General features: G+C 45.5%; 1 protein-coding gene across 2 annotated transcripts in view; it reads left to right on the forward strand.

Annotated features, from left to right (window-relative positions):
* NOC2L (NOC2 like nucleolar associated transcriptional repressor) overlaps nucleotides 1–15,232 on the forward strand; it is a 59,456-nt gene that overhangs the window by 149 nt on the left and 44,075 nt on the right. For both annotated transcript variants that reach the window (XM_064470084.1, XM_064470085.1), the window contains exons 2-11: nucleotides 133–291; nucleotides 1,174–1,345; nucleotides 1,893–2,006; nucleotides 2,671–2,791; nucleotides 4,022–4,112; nucleotides 5,800–5,878; nucleotides 7,843–7,953; nucleotides 9,762–9,875; nucleotides 10,556–10,744; nucleotides 13,056–13,195. In XM_064470084.1, coding sequence (XP_064326154.1) covers nucleotides 133–291; nucleotides 1,174–1,345; nucleotides 1,893–2,006; nucleotides 2,671–2,791; nucleotides 4,022–4,112; nucleotides 5,800–5,878; nucleotides 7,843–7,953; nucleotides 9,762–9,875; nucleotides 10,556–10,744; nucleotides 13,056–13,195 — 1,290 coding nt within the window. The remainder of the gene's footprint in view (nucleotides 1–132; nucleotides 292–1,173; nucleotides 1,346–1,892; nucleotides 2,007–2,670; nucleotides 2,792–4,021; nucleotides 4,113–5,799; nucleotides 5,879–7,842; nucleotides 7,954–9,761; nucleotides 9,876–10,555; nucleotides 10,745–13,055; nucleotides 13,196–15,232) is intronic.

Consider the following 15,232-nt stretch of genomic DNA (forward strand, 5'->3'; position numbering starts at 1 on the left):
CGCCGGGCGGCGGCGGGGAGCTCCGCGGGGCGCCGCCCGCCTCAGGGCCGCCGTGGACGGGCGGGCCCGGCGCTCCGGCCCGGCTCCCCGCTGAGCTTCCCCCCCCCCCTTTCCCCTCCTCATGCCCCCCAGGAGCCTGGCGGAGCTGAGCCTGGACGAGTTCCTCGCTGCCGGCTCCGAGTCGGAGCCTGACGGCGGTTCGGAGGAGGAGGAGGCGGCCGGGGCCGCGGCGCAGCGGCGGCGGGACGGGAGGAAGGCCGGGCAGGCTCTGCAGGCCCGGCCGGCGGTGAGGTAAGGCCGAGCTCAGCCGGGCCGTCCCTGCGGGCAGCCTGATGTTAGTCCTCGCCCGCCTTGGGCGAGGCCTGGCGCGTCTGAGCCCGCGTTCGCTGCTTGCTGGTTTAGTTGGGTTTTTTATTTTGGCCTGCTTTTAGAATTAACCGTAGGGCTTTGTTGTAACATCTCCCATAGAATGAGCTATCGCTGGGACAGGCTGGGTCAGAGGTGCCTGAAAGGGCTGTGTTCAAGACTGGAGCGTGGGTACGGGACAGCCAGGTTGTCCGTTGTACCCGTGTCAATTCAGAAACTGCAGCAATAAACAGCTTGTGTATGCTTTTAATCTTTCACGGGGTATGTTGGAGTCAGGCAAAGCTTGCTTTGTGCTTCCTCAGCCTGTGTGCACTTGGCCTTACTGAAAAACATTGGAGCACCTTTCATTTCCTAGGACGAAGTAGTTCTTAGGCACTGCTAATCATTATGAGAAGCCAAAACAATTCTTTAGTACTAAAGTTTTACTGAGCTTTCATTGTTGGATTTATCTGGTAGTGTAGCTTTCAGTATTCTTTATAAAAAGCTTGCAAGAATAATCCTGAGAAACAAAGAAACAGATTTTTTTCTTGGTTTTGCAAGATGTTTTTATGCTACCTGGTCAGTATCCCAATACAACCTGATAGTTTGCTGCGAAGATTTCTTAGTGCTGAATGAAAATAACCTTTCCTAAGTCCTCTAGAGCAGGTGTTAAACAGGATACAGAACTGTGGCCACAGCCCTGATAAATCCATCACCATTCAGATTAGCGCCAGCTGTGCTTTAATGCCCAGAAGTTGCTTGCTTTTCTTACAGCATCAGCAGAAGTTTGGAGCAATGAATAAACGCATCTTAATTCTTATCTACCAGGAAGAAGGGAAAGGCATCTGAACATAAAGATCAGCTCTCCCGGCTGAAGGACAAAGATCCCGAATTCTATAAGTTTTTGGAGGAAAACGATCGCACGTTGCTGAATTTTGATGCTTCAGACAGTTCTGACGATGAGGAGGAGAGGTTGCACGTACCACCCGATACACTGGAGGTACTAGGCCCTATTTTGGAGTGCTGAAATCAATGATTCCCATTACTTACATCTTAAGTATTTGAGTTTCAGTGCAAGGCCTAGGTGTATTTGGGCTTATAGTGGCACAGGTGGCTGGGGAGGAGCTTCCCCAAAGATTATCTGCAGGTGTGCGGGCTTGTAATCCAGAAGTCAGCTGTGGATTTGAACTGAGCCTGAGGAGTTTGTTGAAGATTGTGAAAGCAGAGCATTAGAGTATATTTTCTCTGTGGTTTTGGTTTTGTGTCTCCTTTCCCAATGAGAGTTTGTTTTGCCTCAAGTGATACCCTTTCTCCTTGATGTTTTATGTTATCACACATTGTATTTATGTAGTAAAGCTGCTGGGCTTAAGTAACTCTTTCAGAATTTCTAACACCCGTGATTTCATTACTGCTTTACACAAAGTGCTGACAACAGCATTAATAAAATTCACTCCTGCTTGCCTTCCTCGTCAGTAGCTACTCGGCAAAAGAGGTGGGGCAGAAAACGTGTATAAGCCTTTTCTCAGTCTTGGTACTGATTTCTCTAGGAAGCAAGTGATGAAGATGAAGATGAAGAAGAACATGAAAAAGTCAAACGGAAGAAAGTTTGTTTCATCCCCGTGAGCTTGAAAATGGTTGAGGAATGGAAAAAAGCTGCAGAGGTGAGCAGGGAGTTAGAATACAAGGCACCTGAATGTTCTCCTTTGAACACACTTTCACGGATGTCGCTGCCTCTAAAAGACCAACTTTTGATTTGCTCATCTCTCACAAAAATCTACAGAGGAGACGTATGTCCTACATACAAGGTCATACTCCCAGAGCTCTTGTTACTTCAGCACAGTTTGTCTTGGTAATTCTCCTTGGGCTGCGGGATACTTGCACTCTGTCTGAGGGAGAAGCTAGAGAAACTTGTGTGGCTCAGAAGAGGTCAGAAAGGTTAAATGCTGATTTTTCATCCTCTTGCTGAGTGTTGTGCCTTTGGCAGCTCCAAGGACTTTTTTAGTCACACTTTGAGCAGTGATGAAATGGCTTGCTGCTTCTGACTAAGAGGGGGAGGGAAAGGTCAGCGTGGATAGTTGTTTGCAACTGATCCATTGCTTCTCAACCCCCAACAAATTAAAAGCCCCAGAAGTCTGTTTTGGAGCAAATGAAGGCCACTTGCGTTTGTTAACACTGTCTGGACATTTTTTCTTCATGTTATGGGATGGAGATATTTTTGCAGTCAAACTTACAATGAATTCCAATGCCTGTCCCAGCGAAGTGCTTCAGAGTTTCAGAATATTGCTTGCTTTTTCTCCTCAGCTATCCTTTCTCTTCTTTCCCCAGAGAAGGCTAACACCAAAACTTTTTCATGAAATCACTCAAGCCTTTAAAGCAGCTGTAGCAACCACCAAGGGAGATAATGGTGGGGCTGATCCCAGCAAGTTTCAAGTCACTGATGCTGCAGGTGAGTTGGTCACCATACTACTGTGAGAGAAGGGAAGTCATCTGACAGGGAAGGTTTAGCTATTGGAAGAGAGTGGGGATAAGTACTGGCAGGAGTTAACTTGCCCTTTCATAGGCTTCATTTCACGTAAGTAGCTTAGCTTCTTCCTGGTGGTGAGTCTGTGCAGTGGTATCTCTTCTGGTGTCCCGGTGTGTAAGCGCATGCCTGGAGCAGCTGGGCTTGCAGACTGCTGAGGAAAATACCATGCTTCATTCACCAGGCTTCTTAGAGCTAAGCTGAAGTTAGGCACTGTTTGTATGCTTGTAGGACACCTTTTTTTTTGGACAACTTTTGCTGTGGCTTCTTGCTGATCGCTCTTAGAACTAATCCTACAAGACTGTTTTAAGTCTTCTTACTAAATAGAGTTCTATAACCTCACAACAGTTCAGAGTTGAGTTGCACTATCAAGTTCACATTCCCTTAGCAAGGACCTCTCAAAATACTGCATGTCTAGATCTCCATCTCTACAGGGTTGTCATGGCTGTAGAACAGATGAGATGCAACCTCTCCAGCCTAGCCTCCTTTTGCATAAGCTCCAGGTTTTGCAGACAGTCCTGGTTTAGACTCACAACAGCATGGCTGAGCAGGAAACATCATTGTTAATGTCTCAGAGAATGTGGCCTGCAGCCTGCCTACTTTTATTGCTAAATTAGCAGGTACTTTTCCACTGTGTTTTATCAGATTGGTATGTGCCATCTGGAACTGGTACTGTGGGGTGGGACTACTTAAACCCACATGTTCTCCTTAATCCGTTCTTGCCCAGCATTGGGCTTTTTATATCTATTTCATTGCTTTTGGTAAAATCTCATTCTTTATTGTAAGACATTACATAGAATTCACATGGCCATTTCTGTGACTTTTTTTTATTAAAAAGTGCCTTTAATTCTCATTATGGTTTGGGGGAGATTGATGGTAGCATAGACTCCTAGTCATGGGTCAGGCTGCTTTTATGCTTGGTGCTGGTCACTCAGAGAGCAAAGAGACGGCCCCTGTGCCAGAAAGCTGTCAGTTGTAATCTTGCTGTTCAGATAAAAAAGTCTAGGGTAAGACAAACTGATGTTTTCTGGAAGCTTAGTTCTGCTATGAGAATTGCTGGCATCAGTTCTTTGGGGAGCTCTTTTCAGAGTATCTGAGAAACCAGGAATATATGGAAAATCATTTACAAATGCTTTACTGACTTTTTTTAACCAGTGTTCAATGCCCTTGTGTCCTTCTGTGTCCGGGACCTGTTCCACTGCCTGCAGAAGCTGCTTCTTCCGAAAACCCCAAAGAACAAACTAAAGTAAGTCTGTGGCGATTTGAGAACTGCAGGTGAGAGAAAGCTTGTTGGGTCTTTGGAACCGCAGCCTGGCTGTGAAGCTGGAAAAAGATGGCAGATCTTCCCAAACACTAGCAAAGCTGCTCGATTATATTCACAGTCGTCTTAGCCAGGTTCTTCCTTTCTTCCACAGAAGTGTGTCCTCTGTAATATTAGACTCAGCCATTTGCAGAGGACGTGTGGCTTCCATGGAAGGACATCTGGAATTGCGTATGCTTGCGCTCAGGAGCGCTGTTTTAAGGCACTGTGAGTTGGTTTTTAGAGAAAGTGACCAAGCCTTCTCCCTGTATGTAGGCAGAGTATCGCAAGTATGTGACTTTAGTCAATCCAGCGCTTTAGCAGCTGTATTACGCCCTAGAGTCTGTTGGTCTGAGGGCTGGATCATCTGAGTTTGGGCTGCTCTCTGTTAGAGCACAGATGGAATAGAAACAAGCATGCAGCTGGGCAAAGAGCGGTACAACTAACTTCTTTTCCGGAGTGGTAGTATTGGTCCAGTACCTCTGTGTCACATTCACTGATGCAATTTGTTTTGACTGGAGAGGAGGAATGACAATTTTGAAATCTCAGCTGCTGCCTGGGAGCTGGGAATTCTCTGGCCATTGTGTGGGTTGGTGCTCAAACAGTTTCAGAGTCAGACCAGCCACGTAATTGAATAGGTATCAGCATGGCTTACCCAGGAGCAACTGGAAAAGGTGCTGGAAATTCAGTAAGTATCAGTCTGAACTCTTGCTGAACCAATACCATAGCTGAGGACTGTGAGCCCAGTTTCATAAAACAAGCTGTGAAGTTCCCGGCATTGTTGGTGAGCTGGAGCAGCCTTATTTAGCCCCTGTGCCTGTTTCTTACTAGATATTTACACAAGCTTTTTACTTCAGTCCTCTGGAGTTTCAGCTGGACACAGTTTTATTACTTGCTTCATGGTCTGAGCTCTTCTGTTTTTCCTGTTGTTGGATAGAGTGAGAATTGAATGCCTTTCAGAAGTGCTTTCGGTTCCAGGGTAATTTTTGTGGCAGTTGTTTTTAATTTCCCTGCCCAGATGAAGGAGGGGGGTGAGCTAAACTCTAGATTCCTTGTTGATGGTGGTGCCTAGTCTGCGAAGTAAATTCCAGTTCTTTGTGTAAATACCAGCCTCTTTCCTCCCCAGGCCTGACTTGTACAGACCACGCCTGGATTTTGGGGTGGCCTGGGGGCACTGCTTCGAGTGCGGTGTCAAAAGTTTAGAAGAGACTGAACAAATGTCTCACAACTAGTTTGATCCCCTAAACAGACTTCTTGCTACAAGCCAGCCTGCTCTGTTCTCAGGCAGTGGCTGCAGAATGCCTGACCAGAAGGTAACATCAGTGTGAGGGAGTTGGGTCTCCACCAGGCTTTTTGGTTGTTGCAGCTCCCTGTATCGCACTTCCAGAGATCTGGGTACTCTGCTGGGAAGCTCTTTGAATTGAATTTTCTAATACTGCTCCTCAGACAGTTTTTACAGGGTAGAAGTACTTCTCTTCACCCATAACAATATTGTTACTTCTTGCTTTGTAGGCAGTTATCTTTCCTCACTGGCAATATCGAGGAATTAAACTCACTGTTCTTTGGGCTGCTGAAATCTAATTTATTTGATGGGGTTTTATTAAAGCTAAACCCAACTCTTGCTCACTTCCAGGATGGTCCTTCCTTCCACCAGCCCGCTTTGGAGCAAGCTGCGACTGGACATAAAAGTGTACCTCAACTGTACTATACAAGTAAGAAATGACAGCATTTTTGTGTTACTGGGGTCAGTCTGTGCATTGCTGGGCAATTCAGGGTATTTTGAAATGAGGCAGATGGGCTTTTGCATCTGTAAACAACACTGCTAGGAGAGCCAAACAATCAAGACGATAACTAACAAAGCAGGTAACAGTGTAGCCTCAGGTACTTTTCGTTTTGAAAAGAGTTACTCCAGTTTGAGGGTGACTTTCTGGTCATCACACACTGGCAACCTTGGGTGTTGGCTTCTGTGCTGTGTTCTGTAATGGAGAATAAAGATCACTTACTGGCTGAGACTGCATCGAGCAGAAGCAATCTCACTGAGTCTCAAAGCCTCGGGCATCAGCTTTGTGTGTCCGCCCAGTTCCCTGTCTTGTTTTGGAAGTATTTGGCCTAACTAACAATTTGGAGGTCTGTAGGATGGTTGCGTCAAAATAGGTAGCCTGCACTGAAGGGCTGCGTTAACATCCTGGCAGTTCTTTTTGTATTTATTTGTCTGACAAATTAATATTTAGTGGGCTTTAAAGTAGTTTGCAGTGCTGTGCTTCTGCATTCTCTGTATCTTTAATTAAATTTTTGGCACTATGATCTTGCCACTTCTTATGGTAAATACTAAGAAGATGTTATCTTGACAACCTCTGCTCCTCACATAGACATCTCCAAGCATGATTATGCTCCATCCATCTGAAGTTGCTGATGTCTGGTGTTTCAGAGACAATTAATAGATTATTTCTGAAGGATATTCCTTCCCCTAGTTAATTTTTTTTGAGGTTGCTTCATCATGCACCCCCAGATTTGGAATATTAAAAAAAACCAACATATTCATTTTTCAGAAGCTGAGGGAAGGGGATGTAAGGAAAGAAAAAGAAAATGCTGATGTCTTTTTAGCTGTAAGGTGGCAGAATGACTTAGCAGAAAGAGCATTTTGATCAGTAGAGCTTTTCTCAAGTCGTGGTGCCTCTTGCCAGCAGCAGAACTAAAGATTGCAGCAGAAAAGGAAAAGCTGGCAGTGCAGTCCCGTTGAAGTAACCCCCATCCTGTACCGAGTGCCCTCAGTCCCAGACTTCACTACAGTTTTTTTTCTGGTATTGTAGCTTCTGAACCATATCTTCTCCTTTCCTTCTGGTGTGTGAGGGACTTTGCAAAGGAGACCTGCTCAGCCCACAGTCTTTGCAGTGCAAGGAGGAGAATGAGGAGGGAAGTTGAAAGCAGAGAAGATGCCTCTGCTTCCAGCACCTGGGATCGCAGGCAAGAGGGGACACTGCATCAGGCAGAACCCTTCTCAAATCGGAGTGACTTTGAGCTTACCGTTGTCGTCAAATTAGAAACTGCACGTGTCTCTGGATTTGGCTTCAGGTGAAGTGAGCTGAACAACCTGGAAGTACCAAGATGTTGTTTCTTAAATAGTTTTTCTAACCTTTTCTTTGAGCTAGAGTTAACCTCTTGATATCCAATAATATTCCAGCTTGCCATGAAAGGAATCCTAGTGAAATCCAGCAGGCCATCAGAGAGCTCTGGGCTGTTTCCAAGCTTTGTGTAAACTGAGGGTGTCTTCATTGTGCTTTGGCCGTTTGTAGTCAGATGGCAGGCGTTGGTGTCATGCCACCTGTACGATGTCTTAAACTTAGACTTAAACTAGACTTAGCTTTTGCAGGGTACACAAATGAGGTTTTATGTGATGAGCTCAGGTGCCATTGGCCATCCAAGTCCAGTAACCTGAGCTCACGTTCACCAGAGTGATGTACTTTCAGGGGAGTTATTTAACCCACCATGTGTCTGCTCCTTTCCTGATACAGCTTTTGGGGATTTATTTGAGCTTCTTCCTAGGCAAGGCTGCTCTTCCAGTCCTTTGGTAACAGACAAGTACTTGGAAACAGCAAAATACAGATGTTTAGTGGTAAAGGAAGAGGTGATGAGGACAACACACTAAATGGGATCATGTTTTGTTTTCCTTCCCTAGCTCCTGTCTTGTTTAACAGAAGCCTCAGTCGGTGTAGCAGTCCTTCAGCATGTCAGTTCCATAGTGCCTTATTATTTGTCCTTTCCAAAGCAGTGCCGTGCGCTTCTCAAGGTAAGGTGACGTGCTATGATATGTCATTTGGATCTGAGGTACTTTCTTTACCCCTTCAGAGGAGCCTCTCGTGGTATTTGGGCTGGATCCCGTGACAGTCGAGTCTTGTACTCCTCTTGCTTTTTGTTTTGGTCCTGGAAAGGACTCCTGCTTCTCTTACGACCCCTAGGTGCCATGAAGTGCTCTCACGCTGAGGTGAGTGGGCATGTGGCGCTGGGTAGCTGCTGCTAATCCTCGAGCAGAGTGGCACGGAGGTGTTCTGGGGAAGCTGTCTGCTTCATCATTGCAGATGGAGTAATTGCTGCCTGTGTGCTGAGTCTGTGTATATGTCTGTGATAGTATTTCACACTCAAGAGCTGGGGGTGGAATATTTTTGCAGAAACTTAGTCACAACTGCTGAGCACTTAAGAAAAACAAAGGAGGCGTGGAAGAGGGCAACAGGGTGACATTTAAATGAAAAGCTGCAACACAACATTTAAATGAGGCTGGGAACCCTTTGATGGTAAAGATGACTAGTACACAGTGATGGGAGGCTGCTACACCTCGTATCTGAAGTGTAGCAGTCTGCTTACTGCTACACTAGGGATTTCTGAGCGTGCTTTTTCAGCCCTGCAGCTGGAATCTTCCTGATTTTTCTCTAGAGTTCATTAGTGGATAGAAGGTAACTAGTTCTTGGAGGCATCAGCCATTATTGTCACCCTGTTCTACCAGATGCTTCCTGACAGGGCCAGCCATGTCCAAATGAATCAATACTCTGAACAGGTGAATGCAGGCAGGCCTGGGGAGAACAAAATCTATTCATTTGTTTCTCACGATGTTGAGGGAAGAGACCACTCTGCTTTATGCAATGCAGAGCTGGGTAAAGCTCAGATTAACGAGTTTATGTGTCAGTGGTGGGCTGTCCGTTAGCCCAGACCTCTGCACGGACTAACCTACCCCTTTCCAGCTGGTGTAGATATTATGATGCACTGGGTGCTCATCATCATGTCTGTACCAGAGTGAGTAAGGATGTGTCTCAGCAGAAGTGCTGCCTTACACGGGTCCTGTCTCTGGCTCCAATCCCTGCTGCTGCTCTATCGTTTGAATGAATACAGTGAATGTCCAGGGAACTGGAATTCAGTCAGAACTACCACAAGGAAGGGTATCCCAGGAATTGCAACCTATTTGCCCAGAGGGAAAGAATACTGATAAATTCAGAAATCAAACCCTGGTGTCCCCTCTCTAGAGACAAATGCGTCTTTAATAGCATTCTTTGAGAAACCAGAACTTGGTGTTTGTATTGAGAACTGGAGTAAATTGGGTAATTGCAGTGTAGCTGTATTCTGTGGAATTCAGTGTAAGACATAAAAATTACTTTTTTTTTTTTGTTGGGGTGGAAGTTGTATTGGCCAAATGTGGACTCTAGTGTGGTGTTGCTGTTTACAGGATGGTGAGGAAGCTTTGCAAAGCCTAGGAGATTGAGTCGCATGCACAGGCTGGTGCCTGCGCTCAGAAACTCAAATATGTGTTTAGGCACATGAATAAAAGTGCACGTATCTTCCAGAGATGCTAGTTTTGGACAGTTTCCTTTATTGGTTGTGGAAACATCAACCTTGCCTTTTGTGTTGTCTCACAGCTAGAGTATGAGGACAGAATGGCTGCCAGTGCTGTTATGACTGATTCTGTGATAGGACAGCATGGTCTCTTTGTGCCATTTTCCTCCTTGATGGCTTTTTTTGGTGTGAAGGAGGGAAGCTCATGCCTGTCTGTAACCAGGAAGGGCTTCTATGTCCCTTCATTTATCTGCATCTCTTTATTTTCTGTTCCAGCAAGCAATTCATTTGTGGAGCACAGGTGAGGAAACAGTGAGAGTACTGGCCTTCCTTGTGCTGAACAAAATCTGCCGCTACAAGAGAGAGGTGTACCTAAGTCCTTTGCTCAAGGTAAGGCTGGTATTTGTTGTACTGTGCAGCTTTTCTTTCTCACTTTATGTGAAGACGTTAGAGCGTGACCTGCAGCCTCTTAGGTAGGGTAGGTACTGGAGATGATGCTGGCTACCTCCAGAAAATTAAACGGGGAAGAAATTCTATGTGAGGTCAGAGTGATATCCTGCTTCCTACTACTGCCCTTCCTGCTGGAGGCACACAGGGTCTTATCAGGGAAGGCCTCTGGTACTCATCTCTCTACTGGATGAATACTTATTTTCCAAATTCTTGAGGGCTTTCCTCAAGTGCTGACACACTGCTCAGTGCTACTGAGCTGTTCTGGTCTTTCACCTAATAGCTGAGGTTCCCTGCTGTAGTTTGCTTAGGTACCATTGTTACAGAAAGAGAACTGTGATCAACCATAAGCATGTATGATTCAAAGCCATCCCACAGTTCTTGCTTCCTCCAGAGAAGCAATGGCAGGGGTTTCTCTAAGCTCTGCGCTAAACAGACCCTTTCCTGTCTCCTCCAAAGAAGGAACAGGCTGGATTATTATTTTTGCATATTCCTTTGAAGTAACTTGTCGTACAAAAGGAACACTTCACCCCTGGTTTGGGCGTACCTGGGTGGGGAAGGTTGGTGAAGGAATGTTTTTGTTCTGTTTCATGTGGTTGTATCTTGCCCTCTTCCCTGCACAGCAAATGTACATCGCATTTGTGAAGAATTCCAGATTCACGTCTCCCAACGTCCTGCCCATGATCAACTTCATGCAGCGCACGCTGACAGAGATGTATGCCCTGGACACACATACCTCTTACCAGCATGCCTTCATCTATATCCGTCAGCTTGCCATCCACTTGCGCAGTGCCATGATGATAAAGAAGAAGGTACGTACCCGTCAGTGTGGAAGGAGTGAACCCTCCTATGGGGAATGTGTGAAGAGGGGAAAATTACAGCAGCTGCTCCAGGCTTTTCATAGTGTCTCTGAAGTGTCACTACTTGTGCCTGATGTGTTTCATAACATGCCAAGGAATTTTTTGCCAGGGGCTGGGAGCTTCAGAGATCACCTTGTAGTTGCCTGTGTTTAGAATTTCAGCAAGGAAGGAGAGGGGAGGCTACTGCAGGGTTGAAGTCACTCTTCTCTCTCCTGCTTGCAAGAGTTTGTGATGCACTTTCCATCTTCTGCCTTGGGCACCCTTTTCCACTCTGTGAAGCTGCTGTTTCCAGTCTCTGTTGCAAAACGTCAAGGTAAAGAAGATTAGGAACCACCCGGGTGTGTGCATCTTTCCAGTCCGTACTATTTAAAGGACTTAATTGAACAAAGCAGCTCAGACCTTTTGGGAGCAGCCCTGCTTCTAGCCACCTCCAGTCTGACCTCAGAAATCTGAGTCAGATTGCTGATCCTGGCTTTATTCGTGTTTAGCAAAACAGACCCCTATAGATTAATTGTTCAGCTGCTCCCAAACATTGTCAGATTGGTGACCAGTTAAATCTCCTGGATGTTCAGACATGAGGATAAATGAGCAGAGATAAATGAAGTCTGGGCTGCATGTACCTTAATTGGATTGCACTGGCTTTTTACACTCTCAGTCCTTGCCCAGACAAGACCTAAATCCACTTGATTTCACAGCTGGGGAGGGTTGTAGGAACTTTAAATGACAACAGCACAACCAAAATATACAAATCCAAGTAATAAGCCAATTATTTTAAATTGAGCAGTGGGTGGTTGTGGAAGGCAATTAAAAGAGCAGATTGCTTCTGTTCTGTGCAAAAGAAACTGAGAACAGAGCTTTTTGGTTTGTCTTGGTGACCCAGTGAGAGCTGGGAGAGCTCTAATGTTTCCAGCTGTGGCCTATGTCCCTGCTGCAAGGTTTGGTTCAGTGGCTGCAGTTGAGGGCTTCAGTTTCAGGACTTAAGCATCTTGCTTCATCTGTGCAAAAGAGGTTACCTGGGCATTCAAAGTCTGTCTGAAACAAACACAAGTTGGAGCTGAGGCAGCTATTAGGTGCAATCTCATAAGTTCTTGGTGCAATTCTGGGGAATACATAGGCCTGCAGAACTCTTTGGAAAGAGTATCTGTAAGGGGGACTCCTGCACTCTTCTGGGGTTTTATTTAATCTGACACTACAGGCTGCTTAAGCACACGGCAGGGAGACAGTGGGGACTTGCCCAAACATTCTTGAAAAGAGTGTCTCTTGGATTGGTGCGAGACTTGACGCACACCTACCCGCACTGCTGAGCCAGCCTGAAGCGCCGGTTCAGCGTGTCGCCGCGTGTCGGGCACACGGCTGGCCTATTGCGTGGTTTTTGCCGGTAACTGTAAAGACTGGCTGAGAAACAGAGCTAGAAGTTTGTTCTCTTCTGTCTGTCACTTTTACTCTGCACTTAAAAAAAAAAAAAACGGAACTGTCCTGGGTAGTGTCTTTTCCAAAAGGAGGGAGGTGTGGTGGGTTGATAATTTGGTCCTTGCTTTGACAGTTAATGTTTGTGGGAACATCTTTACAATGAGCGCTGGTACTACCTTTTAGAGTTAGTGGGGTGGTGGTTAGGGGGTTCTGATGAATACAGCTGAGAGAAGGGAAGCATCAAGTGGAAAGGACAAGCTGCTACATAACAACCAAAGCAGTCTGAGTGCAGAGAGGGGAAATCCAGATGAATTGAGATTAATTTCTTGGTGGCTTGAACCTGTAGTGTAGCTTTACATACCCTTTTCCCCTGCCTCTCTGGCCTGCAGAGGCCAGAAGGCAATTTATAAGGGTGTCAGAGGGGATACTATCCAGCCTTCCTACCTGTGGGAGACCAGGAACTGTCCCAGGGACTGTGGGTAAATGGAACAGTTAAAGGTTTCCTAATGCTCGGCCACATCCCACCACCTGCTGTGAGCTGGGTCATTAAATCACCCTTCTCAAATGAGCCATACTTGTGAAGAGAAGCAGCCTGCATGTTGCTCATTATTTCCTTCGAGGCACTAACTAGTACCAAATCATAATGTTGCCAATACAGCGTCTGAACTTGCTGGGTGGTGGGTCAGCCGCTAGCATCAAAGACACAGCTAGAATGTTAGTTATTCCTCGCTAAACAGTACACAATGTCCTCTTAGAATGCTGGATAAAGTGAGTCCTGTAGAGAAACCAGACTGAGCTCCTCTCAAATAGCACAATTTCAAGTTTGCACCTGTGTTTTTTCCCTTTTCTGCAGGAGAACTTCCAGTCTGTTTATAACTGGCAATATATCCACTGCCTTTATTTCTGGTGTCGGGTTCTCAGCACAATCTATCCCAGTGAGGTCATGGAGCCATTGATCTATCCTTTGACACAGGTCATCATTGGCTGTATAAAGTAAGTAGGATTTTTTCTTCTTTTGGCTATACTACTTTCTCTTGCTTGATGTCACCATCCCTGGGGGTGTTCAGAAAACGTGTAGATGTGGCACCTCAGGGCATGGTTTAGGAGACATGGTGGTGTTGGGTTGACGGTTGGGCTTGGTGATCCAACCTTAATGATTCTATATGGCAGAGCAGTTACTAAGGGGTGTTATTGTTACATGACTTGGATTTAGCCTTCCATTGTAAGGAATTGTCTGAGAGCTGCTTTTATTGAAGTATTTCAGCTGAAGGAATACTGGTTTAGGTAAACATACCTAAACTGGCATGTCTGGGTGGTGAGAAAGCCTAGGAAAAAATAACCTACACCGCAACTAAATTCTCTATTTAAGGAATTTTCATTCTCCCTGATTTGGTGTCCAGTTCAAGTCCTTCTGTGAGTTCCGATATTGAAGGAGGACCAATTGGTTTGTGACCCAGTGTCAAACTGCAGCCATTTCTGGGCCAATCTAGAAATTAGGCTAAAGCTAGAAAAGTGGTTAAGTGGTGGCCAGCAGTGAGAACAGAAAATATTGTGAAATTTCTCTTCCTTTATGCCCTAGAATATTTATAGGGTTTGTGTGGTCTGAGCACACTTCTGAATAATGCAAACGCTTTTTGCTTATCATCTCCTGGGGAGCTGCGGAGACCCAAAGCAATGCAGTTAACTATGGTGCTAAAAAGCACAATACTTCTATTGCTGGAGAACTGTATCTCCGATAAGACATTTTAGTCAGCGTCCTCTTTTTCTGAAGGAAAGCTTCAAAATAACCGAGTAGTCCCCAGGCATTCATATGAAGAACTAGCTCAAGAGGGGCAGCTTAGCTTTTTAACATCCATTGGGATGCTTCGTCATGTTCAGAGCAGTTGCAGCACTAGGTAGTATTTCTGTGTTGCTGAGTGCTCTTTCCAAGAGGTTATAGCTGTCTGGATATTTCCATGGAGAACCGTCCAAGTGCAAGCGCACCGTGTTTGGCAGTTTCTGACTCTCTTAGAGCTGAGTTGTTTGGAAAAAAAATGACAGAGGAGATGGGGACTTGGTTTCGGAACTTAAGTGTGTTTAGATTTTTTTTAAAATGACTTTTTCTTAAAATATTCACACCAGTAGGAAAGCCTGCTCAGGTATCTTGGGCAGTATGAAAGCTATTCTAATTTTGGGTTGTTGGGAGGGATTTTTGTGTGGTTTGGGGTTTGTTTTTTCCTCCTCGCTTCCAGAGTATTGGCCAGGTATAGTGGTCTCCATCAGTGGTGTTGAACCACAGTGGAATTTCTCCCAGTAGTTACCTTGGGATCCCAGCGTTGTTGGTGTGCGTGCAGTTGGAGACCAAGGGGAGATGAGCTCTCAGTCGTACAGCGTGCAGTAGCGCTGCAGCAGTACGGCTCTGTTTTGAGGTAGTGTGCAGGGTAGATGATGGCTCACTGCTCCCCAGAAATTGCAATCTGGAAGCCCGGGCAGGTTGTCCTCCCAACTGTACAAAGTGGTAAGGCAAAATGTACTGACTTGCGTCAGGACCTAACAGTGCCAAAGTACAGAATTAAGTCCTCATCCCTAGCTTGGTAAATACAGTCAGAAGATGCATTTTTTTGTGTGTGTGTGCATTAGAATTTGAAGAACTAGGACTCATTTATTGTTTTTAATGCCTCTGTTGAGAGTTCTTTCTCTCTTCCCATCAGTTTGTGTTTTATATATAAAACTTTTGTGCTTTGAAATGGCTGTTAATAATGAGTGTTGAGGGAATTTTGGAATCTCTGGTGATCTCTGAAATCCTGTTAGCTCTGTTAACCAGATTCTCAGCTTTAAAACACCACCCGCCTGGTCTTGAAAAACTCCCAAGTGGTGATGAAGATAAGCAGATTTAAACGATCGTTAGAGTACGCGTATATCCCTTTTCCCATCCCCCATGTGCACAAGCTGCTGTTGTAGAGCTTTAGTTGTCCTGCAGACTAATCTAGGTGCTTTTCTACCTGTCCAGGCAGATAAACCAGCTATCTGGAGCCAAGGGAAGGTGAATTG

Source organism: Phalacrocorax carbo, chromosome 20 (genome assembly GCF_963921805.1).
Source record: "Phalacrocorax carbo chromosome 20, bPhaCar2.1, whole genome shotgun sequence".
NCBI lineage: Eukaryota > Metazoa > Chordata > Aves > Suliformes > Phalacrocoracidae > Phalacrocorax > Phalacrocorax carbo.